This window comes from Macrobrachium rosenbergii, chromosome 9 (assembly GCF_040412425.1).
Source record: "Macrobrachium rosenbergii isolate ZJJX-2024 chromosome 9, ASM4041242v1, whole genome shotgun sequence".
NCBI classification, from domain to species: Eukaryota; Metazoa; Arthropoda; class Malacostraca; order Decapoda; family Palaemonidae; genus Macrobrachium; species Macrobrachium rosenbergii.
The window spans coordinates 20792662-20815536 of NC_089749.1; the positions used below are offsets into that span (position 1 = coordinate 20792662).

At 36.6% G+C, this 22875-nt stretch overlaps 4 protein-coding genes across 6 annotated transcripts in view; 2 read left to right on the top strand and 2 right to left on the bottom strand.

The window, feature by feature from the left end:
- Positions 1–8693, top strand: part of LOC136842087 (mucin-2-like) — a 10854-nt gene extending 2161 nt beyond the window's left edge. The window contains exons 2-8 of the mRNA XM_067109471.1: positions 3336–3489; positions 3761–3871; positions 4206–4347; positions 4950–5058; positions 6597–6731; positions 7639–7815; positions 8631–8693. Of these exons, the coding sequence (XP_066965572.1) occupies positions 3336–3489; positions 3761–3871; positions 4206–4347; positions 4950–5058; positions 6597–6731; positions 7639–7815; positions 8631–8657 (855 nt within the window). The 3' untranslated portion in view covers positions 8658–8693. The remainder of the gene's footprint in view (positions 1–3335; positions 3490–3760; positions 3872–4205; positions 4348–4949; positions 5059–6596; positions 6732–7638; positions 7816–8630) is intronic.
- The window catches only part of Uck (Uridine-cytidine kinase), a 202979-nt gene extending 192071 nt beyond the window's left edge, over positions 1–10908 (bottom strand). For both annotated transcript variants that reach the window (XM_067108510.1, XM_067108512.1), the window contains exon 1: positions 10694–10908. In XM_067108510.1, coding sequence (XP_066964611.1) covers positions 10694–10792 — 99 coding nt within the window. In that variant the 5' untranslated portion in view covers positions 10793–10908. The remainder of the gene's footprint in view (positions 1–10693) is intronic.
- LOC136841541 (uncharacterized) lies at positions 8986–14691 on the top strand. Its single transcript, XM_067108513.1, has 4 exons — positions 8986–9119; positions 9428–9556; positions 13739–13876; positions 14454–14691. Exons 1-4 carry the CDS (start codon positions 9104–9106, stop codon positions 14513–14515), a joined length of 345 nt encoding a protein of 114 aa, XP_066964614.1. The 5' UTR covers positions 8986–9103; the 3' UTR covers positions 14516–14691.
- An 886-nt stretch (positions 14692–15577) lies between these two features.
- LOC136841538 (vascular endothelial growth factor receptor 1-like) overlaps positions 15578–22875 on the bottom strand; it is a 75898-nt gene continuing 68600 nt past the window's right edge. The window contains exons 18-21 of one of the 2 annotated variants that reach the window (XM_067108507.1): positions 21984–22109; positions 21468–21679; positions 17582–17687; positions 15578–16638 (exon numbers count right to left, since the gene is read on the bottom strand). In XM_067108507.1, the coding sequence (XP_066964608.1) occupies positions 16330–16638; positions 17582–17687; positions 21468–21679; positions 21984–22109 (753 nt within the window). In that variant the 3' untranslated portion in view covers positions 15578–16329. The remainder of the gene's footprint in view (positions 16639–17581; positions 17688–21467; positions 21680–21983; positions 22110–22875) is intronic. The other variant, XR_010853983.1, reaches the window with a different exon arrangement.

Below are 22875 nucleotides of genomic sequence, written 5' to 3' on the forward strand. Positions count from 1 at the left end.
TATGTAATACTGTATATACTGTCTTTAGGTGGCAGTGTCTTATGGATCAATTGGGGTAGCTGGTAGGGACATGTCTGTGAAGTTGTCAGAAAATGCCCAATTTGTGCGATGTTCCATGAATATGAAGCCAGCTAGCTAGATGGAAAAAAAGAGAAATTAAATACTGTAGAAACAAACTGGCAAAGGGAGATCAAACTATCACAATGAGCATTATCTCATACCTATCAAGCAACATGTAAAGATGGAACACTAAATAAAATACTGGAGAAGGATGAGTCAACCCAAATTGAGAGAGAGTCAGCAACCTGCGGACACTACTCTGGAGAAGTTGATGAGGAAGGAACTCGCTGTGAAATGTGTGACGTATGGTTCCATTATGAATGTTCAGGTATCGAGGTCAGATACCCATACTTCGTAGTAATAACATATTGCACATCTGTAACAATTCGCATTGGCCTGAACAAAGAACACAAAAAACTCATTGAAGATGAACTTGAGGAAATAAAAGGACACAGAGATATTAACAAAGTTGATTCAGGATTCGTCTCAGAAAACCAGTGACGTAATGATCAATATAGATGAAACCAAAACAAAACTCATGTTGTTGATAAAGATGTAAGACCAGGACAAACATGGACAAAACTTATGCTGAATCACTAAAGAAAAAAAGTGCTTCTGATCAAATCTACAAACGAGGAGAGCACAGCAGCTAATGAAAAGAGACAAATTATGCGTAAAATAACAGCGCCAGTTGAACTGGTTAAAACAACATGAGATGGACAATTATTTGTAAGATTTCCAGGCAGGAAAAACTTAGAAAAGGAAAAAGTGGAGATTCAGAAAATCAAATCAACAACATATCAGAAATGAGAAGGATAAACTTAAAAACCAAAAATAAAAGTAGTTTATGTCTCGAAGGATGAAGATGACATTGTCGATAACATTGTAAAGAAAAATCTATGGATAGGTAGCCTCATTTCTGAAAATGACGACCTGAAAATTGTAAAGGAAATGATAACCCAAGATGACACATATAAACACTATATCATCAAATGCACACCACAAATACGAAAGGTTATCTATGACAGAGGTGACAAATTGTATACACTGTATAGTTGCTTATAAATGCCAGAATTTGGTCACAGCGCAACAAATTGTGAAATTAATAAGTTTGCCTCAGATGTGGTGAAATCATAAATCAAATGAATGTACTCTAGCAACATCTTCAAGTGTAAAATTATGTAAAGAAAGGTCATAGTGATACTAAACATGAAAACATATAATGGCAATAAGTGCACAGTATATAAAGAATATGTTTCAAAGGTGAAAATAACATGGATCATGGCTTCTCACTAATAATCTTCTATAATTTAATACAAGAAGGAAGCAAATTTAAAAGAACCAGCATTATCCTGCAGGAGCTACGAAACTGGATGAGAAAACACTGAAAGACACTTATAAAATATAAGAAGTACCTTATTTTGAAAACGTACAAGGGTCCGCCAGAGAGGGAATTATCCCTGTGGAAGGCTGCACATAAAACCAAACAAAGTGGAACAAAGTGAAAGTGAAAACATTCTTCTGCACATCAAGCACTGTTGAATGCTGTTACTTTGCACAGCACTGTGCTGTAGAGTAGTCTTCATTTGTTTGGTATTGCATGGTTGAACATTTTTATCCCGCGGAATAATGAATTTTTACTAACTACCGTGGGATAGTTTTTGCTTGCATAACACTGCATTGCTGAATTGCAACTTTTCTAGTAGCATTGTTCTGTGGATTAATCTTCTTTGGCACTGCATTAGATTGTGACATTGCGCAGTCTTCTTTGAAGTAGCATTGCAACGCGGAATTAAAGTTTCTTTTTGCAGAACTTTGCATTGTGGGTAGTCTATTTTTATTTACTGTTTCAGCATTGCATTCCTGACGAGTCCTCTTTAGCCTAGCACAGCATTGTGGAATGCTCTTCTTGTGCATAACACTGTGTTGTGTAGTAGTTTTCTTTTACCTAGCGTTACACTGTGCCTGTTCTGCTTAATTACTTAACAGTCATCTTTTGCATTAAGATCGCTTTGAGAGATTATCCCCTTATGCATAACAGAGCATTGCGGGTTAGCTATCTTTGGCATACCACCTCGGTGACCTTGCTGTGGATGGTTCTCATGCTTATTCAGTTGCAGTAGATCACCATTGTATAGCTGCGCGGCATGGAATATTCTTCAGTTGCGCAGAATTACATCGTCATAGAGACGACTTCTTATAGCATATTGAGACTGTCCTCTCCTTTGTGGGATTAAAGATACGATCTATTTTGTGCACCACTGCCCTGTGGAAGTTTTATTTTGCAAGACTTTGTAATTTTGTCTTTCCCTGACAACCAACACTGTGGAAGTTTCTTTTCCTCTGCACTGTATAATTCTTATGCTTCCGGGCATTGGAAAGGTTCGGTATAATCCTCTTTTCGTCTAAGACATTCAAGTACAGTACAATGATCCCATTTTACAGAGGACTATACTGAGCAATACGTCTCTTTGGCACAGTACTGTACTGAGAAACTACTGTATATGCTGAGGAGTAGTCGTTGAACTGCAACGCACTGAAAAGTAAGTCTCACGTAGTATCGCTTCAAGAAAAGTTCCCTTTTACGTAATACACACCGCCATATTAGGTAACGTTTTCCAAATCCATCTTTCAGTGACTTGCTTCGTAATGATCAATTTTAATTCTTTTAAATTTTACATAGCATTCAGTCTTAATCGATTTCCTTTACAGACATAAAATCTTCTCTTTTCGGTACTTTATAGATTACGGTGGCCGCATGCCAACACGGGCTTTTGTTCCGGGCGCTAAAATGCCCGTTGTCTATATAAGCCAACTTATCTTGTTATGCATGAATTAAGTGTCAATTCGTTCCCAAATCAAATCATTATTACTCTCGTTACGCTCTCTTTGATTTATACTCCATCCATCCACACAGTTCTACTTCCGGGATTCTAATTTCAAAGCAATTTCTTTCCAGAAGGCTGGGTTTAAAAGCAGCTCGTTCTATCGGTATCAAGTCAGTCTAAAGATTTTTTAATGATGGCATTAGAAACTTCTTTCGTTCTTCTTTTGTTTACCTGTTCATTCGGCTGGGCAGCCTTCTTAACAGCTTTGTCTGCCAATTTCTATAGGCTAACCTATCCAAAATTCTCACGAAATGTTGCTGGAATGGGGTTATTTTCTACGCAATTCACACACAGAGAGAGAGAGAGAGAGAGAGAGAGAGAGAGAGAGAGAGAGAGAGAGAGAGAGAGAGAGAGAGAGAGAGTTTCCTCATGTATCGGTGTTTTCAGATGCGGAAAGAGATGATGAGGAAAGAGGAATTCTTCATCTTCATCGTCCTGCAGATCATCCTAGCCAGGGGACAGACGTCTGTACTGAACGCTACTGATGCAACCCCATTTTCCCCATCATCAGTCAATTCTACAGTTAACACGTCTCGTAAGGGTAAGTATAAGAACGGTAATCAGTGTGGTTAACTGCCCGAGGCTTATATCTATCTATAGCGAATCTTAAGAGGCCGTAAGAGTGGTCAATTTTTTTCTGAGGCCAGAATATTAATGACGTGAGCGTGTGTGTTGGGGGGGGGGATAACGAAAAAGATAGATAAGTCAGAAAAACGAACAACATACCAAAACAACTCGCAAATTCGAAATGAAAATAAAACATTTCACTTTTGAGATCCAAAAAGTTTCAGGCTGAAATTTCCCCTTTTCAGGATGCGAATTTAACGGGCAGAGTTACAACCACGCCGAGAGGCTCCCTGGGTGCTTCAAAGTGTACTGCATACAAGGAAAATGGCTGCAGAGGGGATACATCGACTGGAATTGTGAGTTTTTCGTGTTTTCATCTTAAAAGTGAACAATTTGATGACGAAATGAAGTGCCTTGTCACTGTATTCGGTTAACGTTAGGAATGGCTGGTGTACTCGTTTACAATGCTGAAAAATGGGAGGCAAAAGATATTAACAGCAATAAGGTAACTTTCGCCTGTAGTCAATATGTAATAAGATGAGGCACGCATTTCGTAATGTTATCCACTGGTCCGTCACTACATGACTGGAAAGAAAACTATAAGCACAAAACGCATATGCACAAACATACGCAAGGCCGCATATATAATAGAGTGTTTAGCCGTCACTGATAAATCTCTATCTCTTCCAGGCATGTTCTGCAGTGCTTACTGGGACCCTCACTTAGTGACGTTCGACGGGTGGTTCTACGATTACCAGGGGACCTGTGAATACTCTCTGGCTCAAGAAGGGACTTCCAGAACGCCTCGATATGCAGTCAGCGCCAAGTTTATGTACTTAATGAACTGCGTGTGTTTTGGATAGCCTGAAAGAAAGCTGGTGCATTTTTAATCAGATCTTCATTCTCTTCTGCTTAAAATAATTATAGACCCTTCTAAGTGTTTCATGCTTTTTGATTCTTATGATATCCGAAAATTTAGGAAGGGCCACTTTCACCATATCGTAGTATCCAAATCATATTTAAAGAACGTCAGAATTCCTATTCATCAAAATCATATTTGGCTTCAACTACTGGAAGGTGGAAGGGCAAACTCTCAAAATTAGGACTCCAGCTCTGAGACAATTATAGTTTGTGAATCACAGACGCCACACCTCTCCCCAATCAGCAGAGCAAGAATCAGACACTGTTACATCTCTCATTTTTTTTTTTTATTCAAGAGGGTTCTACGGAGTGTTCAAAGTCTAAATTATGCTTAATTTTGATGTCTTGATTCCTATTAGTAACGTATGTAAGAAATAATGTGGTTAAAGCTTATAAGCAAAATTGCGGACGGTGGTGCATTTATAAATAAGGCGTCTAAAGTATAGGCAAAGTGCTATCGAACTGTTTGTTCCTTGACATCACTGATTGTATTTCATGTTGCTTATTTTCCAGCGAGTGTTGGGGAAGTGCATCTTGTGTGGGACCAAGTACTTTCAAGGACAGTGAGGCGACCCTTATCGAAATGGGGGCTTTTGGACGGCAGGCGCCAGATTTGTACAAGGTGAATATCGTATCAAATTCTCACAATATCATGTGCGAGGACTATAAAAATCCACAGTATCATTTTTGCTAAATTATACTAATAAAAAATCAATAGAGTTTTCGACAGACTTCTCAGCTCTCAGTATGTTTTGATGATGGATGCTAAAAACCCTCTTTTCTGAAGTTTGGAAACATATTTCGACAAAAACATTATTTTGTATTTTAATTTTCATGGAAGCTATCAAGCCAGAGACGTCAAATGGAAGGGCTGACTGACCTCTATTCTGGTATTCTGAATCCAACGTGTTTAAAAGATATTGCTTGCTTAAACTCTCCTTTTCAAAAAGTCCGTCCCCCTTTCTTAAATTCTAATTGACATAATTTTTATTCCTCCACCCCCTGGCACAAAAGCCTTTCTTTTCTTTTTCCTCAGGGACGAATTTTTGTCGTTTAATATATTATCCGAATATGAATATGCCTACATGATTCTGAGCCTGATTTTTCACTTACGCATTTGTCACTTTCCAGTGTTTATGAAGCTTATCATTCTCAAGCTGCTCTTATTCTGTCCTTCAGTACAGGGGTTGAAATTCAAGTCTGTTACAGCTTGGCAAATTCAGGCTGACCTTAATCTGCATTTTTTGTTTTCTGTTTTTTTTTTTTTAAATTTAAGTAGGTTTCTTCAAGCGTCTTCTGTATCTATGAGACATAGTTTATATTTTTTAGTGGATTTTAAACAATTTTCAGCACGCAGTCCTTTTTGGGATGACGTTGCTGGCCTCATGCCCTACTCTATTTTGCTATGATTCATCACAGTCCACTAACCACACCTAATGCATAAATCACCACTTCATTAAACGGAGGGACAAGGATATATATTTATATATAATACACACACACATATATATATATATATATATATATATATATATTATATATATGGAAACGAACACATGGGGAACGTGTTTTCAGGTTAGTTTTCCTAATCACTCAGGATTGGAACCCCGATCTGAGTGAGAGTCCAGGCATTAGGCAATTCTGGCACAAAGATCATAAAAGGAGTTGGAACCTAAATACTTACGTACCTAACATTTTTCGCGGGCAGGCGACTCAGACCTAACATACCAGCGAATTTTACCAAACTCCACGATCCATCAGCGCTCGAATTGCTGACATTTCATTTGTCTTACCCCCTTCTCTGTCAGATATGATGGAAATGAACACATGGGAACGTATTTCACAGAAATAAATTTGTGCCCGAATTGCTAATGCCCTGGACTCTCACTCGAAAGACCGGGGTTTGGTCCCGTGGTGAGTTAGAAATTTTTATACACATATGCGCACATTAACACACACACACACACACACACACACAATATATATATATATATATATATATATATATATATATATATATATATATATATATATATAATGTGTGTGTGTGTGTCAAACAGATACAGAAATACATAAAACATTTGGTATAAGCTTTGTCTCTAACAGATCGTAAAGGATGCTACAACGCTTGAAAATTTTGTTGTTCTCATTTTCCGACAGCTTAAAGTAAATGGCGCATTATACGAGATTCCTGACTCGATTCCAAGACTAGTGAGGGAAGGAAGCAAGGAACACCCGGTTTTTGCATGGAGGTACAACAGCTGTATTCGCCTACTCGGATCGAGTAAAATCGCAGTAAGTTTTGCCCCAAATTTTACTTACCGATACAGTACCGCCTACAATCCAAAATACAATATAGCCACACACACACACACACACAAGGCCCCACCCCAGGGCAGCGCTGCGTTGGGACCTACGAAGTCATTCAGCGCTGAAAGGGACATTGAAAGTACAAAGTTTCAAAGGTGTGACAGGAGGAAAACCTCGCAGTGGCACTATAAAAATGTTATGAAAGGGTGAAAAGTAATATGGAAGAAAGAATATGAATGGAGGTACAGAGAAGGAATGAAAGGCTGTTGCAGATAGGGGCCGAAGGGATGCTGCAAAGAACCTAAAGTAATGTCTACAGTGCACCGCGTGAGGTGCACTGACGGCATTTACCCCCCTACGGAAAACACCCAGCTGAGGTTGCGATGCAAATAAATCGGCCAGTCAGAAACACGATAAGGGCTTCAATGATCTTGGTTGCGGGAATTTACAGCCATCTCTATAGAACCAGACTACTTGTATAAGTTCGGCAGCAAGATGCCAGAAAACTTCACTTTTGACATCGTTTTTATGTTACCTGGTCATATATGAAAGGCTACTGAGCAGACAATTGCCCTTACCCAGTCTACTTTCGCAATAAAGGAAAATTAGAGTTGGCAAACAAACTAGTCCCTACTCACGAAAAAGGGCAGCCACATAGTTTGTTCCAAGGAGCTAGCAAAATTCAAGTCTTATCTTATATGAATACCAACCTCATTAACACGGCAAACTGACGTCGCAAAGTTTAAGGGTCGGGGGGAGGGTCTTAGACATTCCTTACTTGAATTTGAAATTAGCATCCCTAAATTACCAGAAGATACCACCACTAGGCTGCCTGAGTATCGCATTCCATATCATTACAAAGATAACGACGTAATCATCTCATTACTCCCAGGTGGAAAAATGTGGATTGTCTCTGGCGATCTGGGTATCTCCCGACTTCCAGGGGTCTTTGTACGGTCTGTGTGGATTCTACGACGGCAAAACCGACAACGACTTCACGAGGAGAGATGGAACTGTATCCCCACTGGAACGGTTCCCAAATGGGGAACATTTCCCGAGCTCATGGGAGGTAGGCGTTTTTTGTTTTTCTTTTTTTTCTGTAGGTAATATAATCGACATAGGTACGGATGGTAAAACCTGGTGCAGTTTTGATTTTAGATATCAAAAACAAGTACGGTCTTAATTTTAGATGGTAAAACCAAGTACGGTCCTTATTTCGTTTAATAAAAACAAGTATGGCCTTAATTTTGGATGGCAAAAACTAGTAGTCTTAATTTTGGAGGCCATGCCTCCTCCCATATGCATTCACGCAATCGCCACCTGAAAAGCGGCAGGGTATTTTAAAATACAGAGGATAGGAGAGGCTTCCATATCCTCAATATGTTACTGTCTTAAAAGTAAACTTTTGGACATTCACGATACATCCTGCAACGTGGACCATCCTGACAAGTTGCTTTTTCAGAAGGGTCTCAATAATATGCTTCCACTGTTCAGCCTCCAATTTCTCTCTTGGCCGTGCTGATAATTATTTTAAATTGTATTTTTTTTTTACCCTCTCCGTCCTCAGCCTCATTAACAACGATACATGTTTTCTCCGAGTTTTCACGGCCATTATTAGATTTCTAGTAAATTTGGGTTGTCTCAACTGTTTGTGCTTGAGATGTACACACACACACACACACACACACACACACACACACACACACACACACACACACACACATATATATATATATTATATATATATATATATATATATATACATACTGTGTATATGTGTATATATATATATATATATATATATATATATATATATATATATATATATATATATATATATATATATATATATATTACATACATTTATTTATTCATCAATTGCAGATCACCTGTTCAACTAACATCAGCTAGAGTTACGTGAAAGCACAGCTGAGGATGGGGTAAGGCTTACAATGGTACGTGCACCTTCTTCCTTCGTAAAAATACTCTATTTTTGTCCCACCTAAAAATAAAAAAATTCCAAATAATTTCTACCATCTATCTAAGAAAATAAAATGGCAAAAGTTTATCCTTCTCTTCTCTGACATCTATTTTATTTATATTTAATACAAGCCAAAGGGGCTGCCAACATACTGTCTTTTCTAGCCCAAACCCTAAGATATGAAAGACATTTTAAAAAATAGGTTTGGTTTTAACCTTACATGAAAACACACAAAATTAAATAATTCCGAAACTTATATTTACTTCCCGTCCTACAGAACAAAAATTGCACTCTGGACGGAAACGGGGGAGAGGAACTACGTAACAGATGTAGAGAGACGGTTGGCAGCGTGCAAGGTCTACTGTCGGAGAACACGATGGCAATCCTATTGGGTGTGTTATCTTTCTGTATCAACAGCTTCATCTGGAGTTCCTAGCACTAGTGTACTATCAACAGTGAGAACTGCACGGAGCACTGTGGATAGTATTAAAGGCTATGAAAAAAGATACAAACGTCAATGAAGTGCTTCTTTTAGTAAGAAAGTCATTATTACAGGGTGAAACTGTAATTAAACAGGCACTCCAGAAGTGGCAGAAAATACGTATATCTCTTGTGAACATGTTCACAATAATATCCTAACCACATTAGAATCACTATGTCAAGGAATATTCTCATCTCATGCGCATTTTTTTCTTTACAGACAATTGTGTATTTGATCTCTGCTCCATTTTCAAAAATGCCTCCGATAATTTGGACGCCATCAATTCATGGCTTGGTGAAATAGAAACATCCATAGCTGAAATAAGTGATGTTGCGAACAAAACCACAGGTAAGACCATTAATGGGAACAAAGCATGCTGCTGGCGACATCATTCCCTCCCCCCACCCCCATTCCCCGGAATGAAAAGTGAAGAAATTCTAAGGAAGAAATCCGCACGGAGATATTTATTAGTGAAATTTTTTGAATGAATACAGAAAAGGGCGAGATAATTCGAGAGAGGGTGAGATAATCTGAGAAATATACGAGATAGAGAAATTATTTACCGTCTTTTGTTTATGTTTTCAGTTCATCGCCAGGGGATTCGTACTAAACAGACGGAAGCTCACGGAAGGCAAAGTTTAGTACAAGCCCCTCGGGGATGCAAGTAAAAAATACTGTGCCGTATAAACAAAGTACGTAAATTTCTCGTTATCTCCGTATATTTTTCAGATTATCTCACCTGTACTGCATTATATACACCATTTCTATATTGTTCAGTCAAATAAATTCATTAATAAACAATAACTCCGTGCGGAGCTCTTTCTTAGAATTACCGAAAGTGCAACAGATATTACATGTTGTAGTTACTAATGTTTCACTTTGAAGCAAGGTTTAGGGGTAGGGGTATTTCACACGGGGAAGGTCCCACCGGTCTGTTTTGACACTGCCCTAATTTAGGAAAGGTTAGTCTAGTATAGGGATTCCTGTTATAAAGTGTCACAATTATCTAGTGTTTGATCCATATTTTCAGTGGTTACAACAAAAAATATATACTTCTACGGTTGCTTCTTTGACGTTTTGACGTATATCTCCTTCCCTGTTGGGACGCCACTCTTTAGTTTTCCTCAGTTCAAAAGCCAGGGTTTCGCAACAGACGCCTGACAAAATTTTTGGACAAACGGGTACGGAAACACAGCAAACTGGCTTAATCAGATAATAATTCAAGGTCTGCTTGGGTTAAGTTACTAGGCCCATACAATTATAAATATGCTCGTTATTTCCAAACAGTGTAAAACTAAAGCATCCTGGTTTACTTGTATTATTGTAACAACTGTTGTTACTTATACAACAACCGCAATACAAAGAACATTCAAGGGACAGGTTTACCACGATATGCTAATGGAATTGCAACATTCATATTATTTACAATACAATACCCAAAGAATCATAAACTATCCAACGTTTAAAATGATGGCTGTTACTTACCAGTAAGCAGGTGATTATGTAGGCTATGCAGCTGTGGGAGACTTCATAATCCTTTTGAGTAAATAGGCTTGTTTCCGAGATAACCAACATTGTCTTCATTTCGTATTGTTAAAAATTAAATTTAGTTTCGCCTTTAGAAATTTCTACACTGCAAAAAGCTTCCGGCCAGACGTCGTAACGTGACACCATTTCACTTTCACTACTTGAGGCACACTGACTGAATGACTAGATGGAGGGTTGCCATTTCTGATTTTGAAAACGCGCTGCAGGAGTTTCCAAAACGCGCTAAATCTTTTCTTAGGAGCGCTATAAAAGGCGCTAGGATATTTTGAAATGCCAAAAAAATGATAAACTTAAATTTATAGTTTTCAATTAAGATTCTGATAAAAGTTTTCTTCAACAGAATAATGAATAGAATAATTGAAAGTCTGGTTTTTATTTAATCATATTTCAATATTGAGTTGGTAAGAAATTGTTCATCGATAGAGAGCAATTGATTAAATGAAATTAAATTAATAACAAACAGAAGTGCATAAATTGTTGGATGCCTGGATGCAGATAATACATAACTTATTCTTATTGAAGAGAAAATTCTAAGTAAATAGTAAAAGTATCTCTATAACATGATGTCTGCTTCCGCTGTTTTAGGGTCGCATCTTGTGTGATAGACTACGCTTCGAGTCTGACTAAAAGCTTCGTTAATCCCACACCTAATTAATCCCTTGTCTTCTCCTCCCACCGCCATCTGTTCACGATGAGTACTCTCATTAATAGAACCAATCTTTTGACTTTATCTTTCAGTAGCCTCTACTCTACAGCATAGTTTGGGAAAAAGTGAAAGAGCAGCCTCCTATAATATAACAATGATAATGCGGAAATTTTTTCAATATAGTAGGGCAAAAGGCTCTGAAAGCCAATCAGTTTAACATATTTTATCAGCTGGAGAAGCATTATATTTGTCCAAAAGGTGTCAAATAGCGCGGCCGCGCCAGATAGGAAAAAAAAAAAAAACGCGCTAGACTGTCCAGAAACGCGGTAGATCTAGCGCGAAAAGCGCTGGAATCAGATGCGGGGATGCTATCTCAGGTTTTCTTAAAGTTCTAAATGAGCCTCAAAATACCGCTGTAAAGTGCTAGATACTCGCATAGCTGACAGCAGATCATTACCATTATTATTTTCTTGAAATTTTTTTAAGTACTGATGCACCTAATATTGTTTTATTTAAACACCTGGCAGTTAAATTTGGTAATGTCTATTTCCAGGCATCCAAAGTCTACGTGATGTTCTCGGTTCAGAAACCTTTCAGTTTTATATATTTCAGTTGTTCCATTCTTATCGGTTCAAGTTTTCAGTACTCTCTTCCGCCAGCATTCAACTCTCGTTACCATTCTTAGTTTTCTTGCTCACTGAAAAATAAATTTCTAGATAAATTTGTTTCATGAGAACTAAGGTTGCCACTCGTTGGTGTCTAGGCCTAGTTGTGGAAAATCTGGAATCTTACACACACACACATTATATATATATATATATATATATATATATATATATATATATATAAAATTGCTCCAGCTAGACGACTGTCAACAACAGACCAATAGTACTTATGGTTGCAAAAAATTTTGATAACTTGAGTGCAATGTTGCATACGACTTCAACTAAATACAAAAACCTGTAATTTACGCAATGAAACTTTTTAAAACTGTGAATTCCGTGCATTATTTGGTTATCATTTTCTACGAAAATCTCACAATGTGCTAAATCTAGCGAGGACCACTGAGATTGCAACCAGGAATATATGCTCACCATACCATCCCAAAATTTAACCGGGCTTTCCATCATCTGGCGAAGTGACCTGTAGTTAATTTCCCTTGGTCCTGCGTTGTATCAAATAAGATCGAATCAAGGAAAAAAAAAATGACAGAAAAACATAAACCACGAAATAAGAAGGCAGGAAATGTGTTTTCATATGTATTCACATAAACATTTATTTATTCTTAATTATATATACGTGGGTGTGATCACACAGATATAGACTATATATATATATATATATATATATATATATATATATATATATATATATATATATATATATATATATATATATATATATATATATATATAGCCTTTTTGAGATAGTCTTATAATTGGCTTTTAAAAAGGCCTATGACTACGGGTGCTTTCGTTGCCTTTCACCGTAAAGTAAATTTGTCATTTGTTGTTGGTTTTGCAGGATCAGTTATAATCCACATCCCTTACCCATGTAAAGATTTCACAACTCCTTAATGGGACGCCATACTTAAATATGTGTGAATTGAGCTGAGTACAGAATTTAGGCCAAAGGCTAAGCACTGGGACCTATGAGGTCATTCAGCGCTGAAACGGAAATAGGCAGTAAAAGGTTTGAAAGGTGTGACAGGAGGAAAACCTCAAAGCAGTTGCGCTATGAATCAATTGTTAGGAGAGGGTGGAAAGAAAGATGGGAGAGAGAATATGAAAAGGGGTACAGTAAAAGGAATGAAAAGGGTTACAGGCCTAAATATGTAAATGATTGAGTATCTCAATCGATAATTAATACGATCTTGAATAAAAAATACTCAAATTCAGCTAACTTATTTATTAACTCTGAAAATTGACAAAACCTTAATTACTGAATCAATACCTTAATAAGCGAGAAACCTTAATCACTACAGTAATAAAAGTAAACACCTTATCAACAGACCGATGTTAATATCATATCAGCTCACCTTATTTGGTACCTTGGCACCTTTGATACTGGAATAATTTACCTAAAGCACATACAATAAATTCTTGTAAACCTTAATTCTTACTCATCACCCTTGTTATTCTCTCAAGTTTTGAACTTGCAAATACTGGGATTCTCTTTTTCCTCCTGTAATCTCCGAACTGTTCAACATTCCTCTTTGGAAAAAAAAATGGATTGCCATTGCTTAAGAAGTCCTTAACATCCGCTTTCCTTGCTTTAACGGTTATGCTCATTCATGTCTATTACTATTAAAAGTGCCAATTACTATTGACAAACAGGTTCTGATGACATCTTGCCCGAGCCTCTTGCGGAAGACAAACTGGAAACCACGACTGACGAAACAGAACCGAGCACTGATTCAGCTACGCCAGTTGCAGCAGTGTCTCCGCGGTCGAACGGAAATCTTCCAGACTCAGGCAAGGATAATTTTTACGACTTAAAATTTTTCATTAATCTGAACAGTTAAAAGGCGCTGCCGTGCCTCTGTCGAACTTAAAAGGGGAATTGTGTATCTTGTGGTTTTAGTCAACTGCATGATTCTAGCTACTTCATCCCCAAAGATTTGCTTTCTAGAAGGAGCATGACACCTTCAGGAGACACCTCTCTCTCTCTCTCTTGCTGTCATGTTTTGTTTAACTGGCAGAGTACCTGTGTCTTTGTGACAGAAAGGTCATTTCAGATGCCACTGCCTTAGTTGGCTGGTGACCAAGTAACCTATATCCTCAAACTTTGCATTGTACCATAGCTCCTTGCAGGCTTGGGGTTAGATTCCTTGCTTTTTCTTTTCATATGTACTTTTTTTTTTAGTTTCATTTGTTTAACTGTTCTGATGAGCTAATTTTGCAATTTCTTTTTATTTAAATTCAGCCGTACCCTCTTTGCTTTTCATATATTCATTTTGTTCTATTGCATGTAAATTATGAATAATAATAATAATAATAATAATAATAATAATAATAATAATAATAATAATAATAATAATATCTGTTACAGAAGACCCTACTAGCGTCTGGCGTATTGTGATAAGAATAGTCCAAAGAATAGACCTCAACTAGTCTTAAGAACGAAATACAAAGGAACTTGCGTGATGATTTGTATGGACATAATAAAATGATAACGATGTAATATACAACTGCAATGTGATGTTAATAGGATGGTACAGCATAATGAAAATATATGTAATAAATCGAACAGTTAAAAGTCATAAGTCAACATACACAGACTGCTTTGAGTTATATTGTTTACTTTCCCCTGTAGGGTAATTCTGTAACAAACATGCATTGTATATGTGCATGTATGTGTACTGTATTTATATGTATACGTGTACATGTATACATATATATTATATATACATTATATATAAATATATAAATATATATATATGTGTGTGTGTGCATGTGTAAAATTTACATAAAGTAACAGGTTTTTAATTTACACCTTCCTAATAAAAGCTTTTAAGGAGAACAATATTTGTTTTTCTGCTCTCCATGAACTGCTTGTCAATTCAATCTGACAACTTTAATTCTTGTCGGAAAGTATAAAGAAGAAACCATACAAATCTTATGAAGTACTTAATAAGTAAACTTGATAATCAGGAAAGATTGTAGCCACTATACTGAGGTATCTGGCTATCTCGCTCACAATATGAAATCACCCAAAACCACATGAAAATGTATACTTATGCATAGGTCACTGAATCACTTGGCAAAGCATGTCAAACACACAAAGACTTAAGAGCATAAAGTCGCAGGTTTTGTTTGTGAATTTGATCAGAAGAGTCTTTTCATCAGAAAAATGAAAAGGTAAAAACTGCTGGTACAGCAGGAAAGCAATTGGTACCATAACGAGAACATGATAACAAACACGGCCATTACTTGTATTGCACGCTTCATGCTGACCCATCTCTATTCAGTGAAGGGTACACTCCTGTTACATTACCATTTATCGTTTATATTTCTTCATCCAAACTAGATAGCAAAATATACCCTAATTTTTAATGTAATCATTTCACCAATCCAGTGAAAATAATTTAGGCGAAGTAATAGTAAGCCCACAGATTTTGCACCTTCTGATAAATTATGATACACCATGATATGGTATGATTAAAACATCATGAGGGAAAGGCAAATTTCTTATTAGGAAGATCAGTGAGTTCTGTCTTGCCCTGAAACTTTCTAATATCAAAAAATCCCCCACTCATTCCATACTGCAAAAGGCTGCGACCTCATTCTTTTCAAACGTGTCAGACGACATGCAGGAAAAAGAAACATTAAAGAAGGCTGGTGCTACCACATAAACCTGCTTGACAACACAGCTTACAGCAAGCTCGCCAAGCTCTTCGCCAACATATGATACTCCGGCTTTCATACGTGCACGGAGGGATTTTGTAATATTTGAAAGTCAGAGTGAACAATCAATAATTTTCCACTAAAAGGAAGATAGAGACCTCTTCTACTTTTTCATTTTCTGTAAAGAGGAACTCTTGTCTACAGCAAAATGTGAAGACTGGAAAACACACTGAATCTCTGAACATGTAAGAGTTCTCCAAGAGGTAGTAACCTTTTCAAGATAAGACTGACAAAAATTATTAAGTGATAACCTTATACATATCCTCCAATATTTTCTTACAGTAAATTAGGGACTTTTTTCTGTAGTATACAGTTAAGTTCTCTCAATTCATAAGACATCCCTTAATAACCTCTGCGAGTAGAATCATCTGAAAATTTACCTATGAAATTCAGTGGGTTTTTACAAAAGCTCAATAAAAGGAACACCTTCCTAATACAGGCTGGAAAACACTGTCTGGAAACTGACAAACTTCTACTTGGCAGGAATATCAAGACTTCTGGTTTGGCTGGCAAGGGAGTTTTTAGTTGGCCCCACATTCCCCATTGTTAACTGGATTCATGCACAGGTAACCGTCTTTTCTCGCGTCATCTTCTTCGTCAGAATCGCTGTTGGTGGTTCCGATGCTTAAGTTGGTGTGCTTTGTCATGGGAGAGGATCTTTGAGCAGCAGACACATGAGTAAAAGTCACACTTAAGACCTCAGGGTCTAGGCCTACTGCTGTGTTTCTCTTCTGGACGCTTGTCAAATTGACATAGTTTGGTGTGATGAGGGATGCCAGGAAGGAGCTCATCATTTGCTCGTCGTATGGTTTGTTCATGGTTTCGAAGTACTTGGAAAAAATGAAAAATATATATGAGTATTGCTACACTGATAGTTTTCTATTTTTGCACACATTTTGCCAAGAATTCCTTCAGAGATACTGTATTAAAATCTATGTACGATGCAAAGGTCGATATAATATAATTGCTGCTGGATGTTGTCAAGCGCCTGGCCGAATGTTGTTTTTAAACAGATAAAGATAATTGAGTAAAAGCAGTCAACGATGACTAAACATCACAAGACAGCAAAAGGTTACACACCAGGAAGGATGATCCACCAGCAAAAAGTTATCAATTTCAGGCTGAAATGATCTTTCAAAATCAAGATATGACCTGTGATAACACGAGGGCTTCCCTGAGGATCGAGAAGGACTGAGGCTACATTACATAAATGGGTACAAAGCAGGCTCTTACTTTATTGGCTTCTATGCCTCAGGATGACCCACTGCCAATTGCCCAGACTGTTAAGACTGGCCCATGTTTTAGAAACACCTAGTTGCTGATGATACAAGGGTCTCACCCCTAAAGCTTTACGTGGACTAGGGGCCAATACGGGTATATAAACAAACTCAGGTCAGAATTAGTTGTAAAAGTTCCCACTATTAACTTACAGTACTTTTCTCTATGTTATAAAAAAGTCTTGAGATTTTGAAAAGTAAGATACAACATATAGTTTTGTGCTGGGAATGTCAAATACTTCCACTCAACAAAAAATTCTCATCTAATCACTCATACCTTTCACGTCACTGTTTTTCGAATGATATACTTGTTATGCTGTTCATGCTTGCATACATTTTCAAGCCTGGTCGTTAATCTTTATCTTTTTGTTAGACAACTGCTGTTCTCATCCACCATCTTCCTCTTTTCCCACAATAGGACTTTCAAATCTTCTTTTATGATGATTTTGTTAAAGAGATTCTGATATTCACCTACTAGATACGTAAATTTCTTTACCTCTCTTTCTCTGGAACTCAGCAGACGAATCATCCTCTTCACAAAATCTGAAAATGGAGGTCGATCCATTGGCTCTATCTGCCAGCAATCAAGCATCATTTTGTACCTGAGAATAAGTGAATAATCCATCTAATTTCCTATTTGATTGATGCATTTATCAAGGACAAAGACACACGCAAATTAATAACAGAGTTTGAAGGTGCTTCATAAAAGGTTGAAAGTAAATATAACCATGGTTTGGTAATCAGGGTTACTGAAAAGCAGGGAGATGGTGAAATAAATACAAACACCTATATTTTTTCGCAGACATTTGTGAGTTAATGTGATGAATGAAGCCAAGAGAAGAGTGCGATAACAGAATAGGCGAAAAAAGGAACGTATCTCGGTGAATGCAAAAGATTTAGAAGAGGAGACGTTTATATGGAAGACAGAGCTCGAATGTACGAATAGATTGCTTGGTTAACTATCCTTTACAGGAGTGAATTGCAGATGCTGAATAAGAATAAATAACAAGAAGTTCGGGCTTTTTTTATGAACTGTTTTCAAGGTACATGGAGTGAGGACAGAAAGTGAGAAAAGTGTTAAGTGGTAAAAATGTTAGTGTAGGTGACTGGATAGATCAGGGTGTTTTGAATTGGCCTGGTCATGCCCTGGATTAATATAGCGCAATAATTACTTAACAGGCACGTATGTGAATGCATTTCATGGCCCGGTCAAAGTCCAGTAAGTAGCAGACTTCACAAAATCTCGCCGGAATGTTAAAGCTAGCGCCCTCTAAAGGCAAGTTTTTACTTTGAGGTAAATTTACTCTGATAACAGGAATGAGAAACCTTCACATCTGTGGCATAGCTATTATAATATTTTATTTCTTCCACGTGAAATGAATGATTACATACTACGTGATTAAAATAATAATATATCTGCTAACATGGCTTGTTTCTACATATTTTATAATGGTGAAATTTTACTCAAAATCATTATAGCATTTTGGACTTAAAAACATCCTTCCCCTATGTTTGAATGTGTGCTTTGCATGTTCCTGACATTCGTTTCATTAGCAAATGACCTGACCAGCCAAACCTACTCTAACCTAACCTATTGCCTAATAAACTCATCTTAATCTGAATGATAGCTGAAATGGGATCAAAGTGCTTGTATTTCACTTGTTTTGTGTTTTCCCCCATCCAAAAACTGCATTTTCCCCACTGTGGTTCCGCAAATTTTAGGATATAAGGGTGTAGTCCACCATCTCCAAAAGCATATGTATTTATAATATACTGTATGTATATATATGTATATATATATATATATATATATATATATATACATATACATATACATATTATACATATATGTATATATATACAGTACATGTATGCACACACATATATAGTATATGTATATACTATATGTTATATATTTTTTATACAAACATGCTGTATATACAGTAAACCCCCTGTATTCACAGTCTCACAATTCGCGGACAAACCTGTTTGCGGATTTCTCTATGGAACATATATACACATTATTCGCTGAAGATTTGCCCATTCAAGGTATTTTTCACTGAGAAATATTCACTAATTACTCTATTTTCATCTCATTTTCATGACTAAATGCACTTTTTGTGATGAAACTATAAAAATACTCAGGCAGTGCTCGAGTTATGATAATTTGCCTTACGATAATTCGATTTTGCAATGCGGTAAGCAATTAATACCAATACGACAATATCTATAAAATATATTTAAATTTTGCGCGGGCGCAGGCAGCAGCATACAATCAGGCAGCGAGAGAGACCAAATTATGATAGACCAACTTCTTTTCTTCCATCTCTTTATCACATCTTCCAGTTAAAAAAGTAAAAGAGAATGATAAAAGTATTGTTAGTAACGTTATAATCTTGCGTTAAAAACATACGGCCATACACAACCGACTGAGAAGCTGTTGTTTTGCTTATAACCGAATCGGTTAACAACAGCTGTTTTGCTTGTATTTCAACCATCGTACAGTAATACACAATTACCGTAGTTATAGTACAAATGAAGTTAAGTAGAACAGGACTGATATATTTTAAAATTATACACTTATTCGGTATGGATAAAAGATTGGCAAGGAAATATACTGCTAAATTTAAGCTGCAAGTTGTAGCTGAAGCTGAGAAAACAATGTTCAAGCTGCTAATGACTATAAATTATCAGGCATCAGCAACATGGATAAAACTCGACCATACACAAAATTGGAGAGAAAGTATTTAAATCAAAACTACTGGGCATGAAAGAACACATTACTGCTATTTTTACGCCGATAAATTATAAATACGTAAAGCTCGTATTATGATGAAATCAAGTGAAAATAGCAAATGGAATCTTGATTTTTTCACGCAAAACAAATGCCCCCAAAACAGCCAACGTCATCTATTACCGAAAAAAATAGCTAAGTTAATTTCGCAACGAGACATATCTAAGTTATATTTCGACTTAAAAACAATTTGTATAATGAAAAATAACCTTGCCCCATATAAATAAAGTATCTAGAGATTCATTTACGCTAACTAGAAGCAAGAAAAGCGCTATGAACTGAGTTAAATAAAGCAAAATAAACTTACTGTGTAATCGATTTCCAAACCAAAACATTGATCGCTATGATCGCAATTTATAATACAAAAACAATAGAAGAATATATACAATATTATTAGATACAGTGAATTAGGGCATAAAACTTTAAAAGATCCGTGGAAAAGATACATATTCGTTATGTTGATGTTTGTATAATACGATATGTGAATATAGAGTAAAGTATAATGTAGGCTTCTACAACATGTATGTATACACGATATACCCATATGTGGTTAAGCTAATTCTTGTTTGGTATTCAATTTCTCTTGTATTTGAATTATCGTAAGAAGTCACCTTTGCATGAACCTCCAGAATTAGCTGATATTAATAATTACTATACCGTGTATGTATAGAGCATACTTTATAGTGTAGGGGTAGGCTACCTTATATGTATATATGGTACTGAATACCCTAGTGTGGAAGAAGCAAATTCGATATATGTTTTCAACAAATGATGGGTTTTGGAACCTAACCCCCATCGTAAAGTAGGATAATACCTGTATAAGCATTTTTAGTTTTTTTTTTTTGCGTGTCGGAACTATCAAAATAGGCAGTTATAATATTCGCTGACGGGCAAATATTATAATGTGTATAAATAAATATTATAAACACACACACACACACACACACACACATATATATATAGTATATATATATATATATATAATATATATATATATATATATATATATATCTGTACATATATACTCAACACACACATATATATATATATATATACACATACTCATATATATATATATATATATATATATATACATATGTGTGTGTGTGTGTGTGTGTGTATAAAAATTGATTTATATTCATGTTATATAATATTTGCCGTCAGCACTCAGAAGTCTGGTATTACTGAGTGTTTGTAGCTCAAAGCATCTTGGATGCAAGCTCAAGCCACTTGAAGGTGGATTACATTCTCTCATTCAATTGTCAGTTATATTAACATAAACACATGCACGCATATATGTAAGCATATGTGCAAATTTAAATGAAAGCCCTGAATATGCACCCAACTAGATAGTAAATGTATGCATACAGAATGGTGCTTGGTTTAGGTTAGGCCTAAAAGGTGGCCAGTATCTGTGGTAAGGTGTTGAAGAGAATAAGAGGTCTTGCGTGGGGCTATGGACTCCAGCAACCAAATGAGACAATGTATAAAGAAAGAAAATTTCTTGCACACGAACATATACAAATCCATAAAATTTATGGAGACTTCTCAGGAAGTGCTGTACTATTTGTCTCAACTGGCAACTTACACCTTATCAGGTGAGTATTTGGGACACGGAAGTCTGTAGCCATTCTCGATCTTCTCCATGAATGTTTCATCAATGACAAAACCCTGGTAAGGTGACTCCCCAAGACTGAAGACCTCCCACAAAAGGACCCCGTATGCCCAGACGTCGCTTTGGATTGAACGGATTTCGTCCTTCAGATATTCAGGTGACATCCATTTCACGGGCATCAGGCACTGGGAGGACGGTAAGACATTGTAACACCAATTTTTGTCTTCCTGATCGTGGTACTTGTTAACTGTCAGGGAATATGAATTTTCTCTCTCTCTCAAAATTAACAGATATGAGTAATGCACACACAGTCAACATTATATCAACGTATTATAACTGAAACAAAAGAATGTCTCAACATAGTGGTCATCAACCGAGGTGAAAACATTAGTAAGATTTAAGATTCTCTCTCTCTCTCTCTCTCTCTCTCTCTCTCTCTCTCTCTCTCTCTCTCTCTCTTCTCTATTATTCCTACAGTAAAGACATTACCGAAGTCTGTCCGTTCTTTTTGTAGTTCTTGTGATAAACATCTCTGGCAAATCCGAAGTCACTGATCTTGACAGTATAACTCTCGTCCAGAAGGATGTTGCGAGCGGCCAAGTCACCATGAACCACCTGGTGATAGAATAAAAAAAAGAAGAATACTTATCACCAGTTTCTCTTCCCATGTCAATCTTTTCTCAAGTTATGACATTCACTTCTTCTGCAGGGGGTGCCAGACTTGACTAAGGGACTGAAAAGTTGAACAGAAAGTGCAATGCTTATTAGGTAATTGATAGATCTGCAAAGATCATCAAGCAACACCTTTTCTGGGCAAGACGAAATGAGTCGTGCAGACTCAAGCTAGGTGAGTTATACTGAATTAAGCCAAAGCAAGTTAAATTAATTACATCAGCTAAAGCTATTATGATCAATCCTAAACCATGCCATACCGAGTCAAACTAGGTCAAAGAGGGCCGAGTTACTCTCAGTAAAAATGAATCAAATCATGTCAACTTGTTACGGTTATAGGAGATCAAGTTAATTTAGTCATATCAAGTTAATTGCACTGTGGTATGCTGTACCACTTTAAGCTCAGATGAGCCATACTGAGTGAAACTGGTGTAATCTTTATGAGTCCATCTGTGTTGCAAAAAAAAAAAGATGCCATGTCAAACCACACAAATACATGCTGAGTCAAGACCAGGTAAGTCATATTAAATTTTGCGAGCCTTCTTTGTAATGCTCCGCTAAGTCGTTTTTGGTGCCATGACAAGTGTGAAATAAACTTTTATGTCATTTTTTACCGAGAGGCCATGGTATTGCAAACTTCACGAAGACACCAATGCTGTCTCATGGGACTGTTTTGTTTAGGCTCAGAACATTATCATTCTTAAACATG

What these genes read in the sequence shown, in the direction of transcription:
- LOC136841541 (XM_067108513.1), top strand. An exon ending in TGTTGCGAACAAAACCACAG is followed by an intron (nt 9,557 to 13,738) that starts GTAAGACCATTA and finishes ATTGACAAACAG; the next exon opens with GTTCTGATGACATCTTGCCC. An exon ending in CGGAAATCTTCCAGACTCAG is followed by an intron (nt 13,877 to 14,453) that starts GCAAGGATAATT and finishes TATCTGTTACAG; the next exon opens with AAGACCCTACTAGCGTCTGG.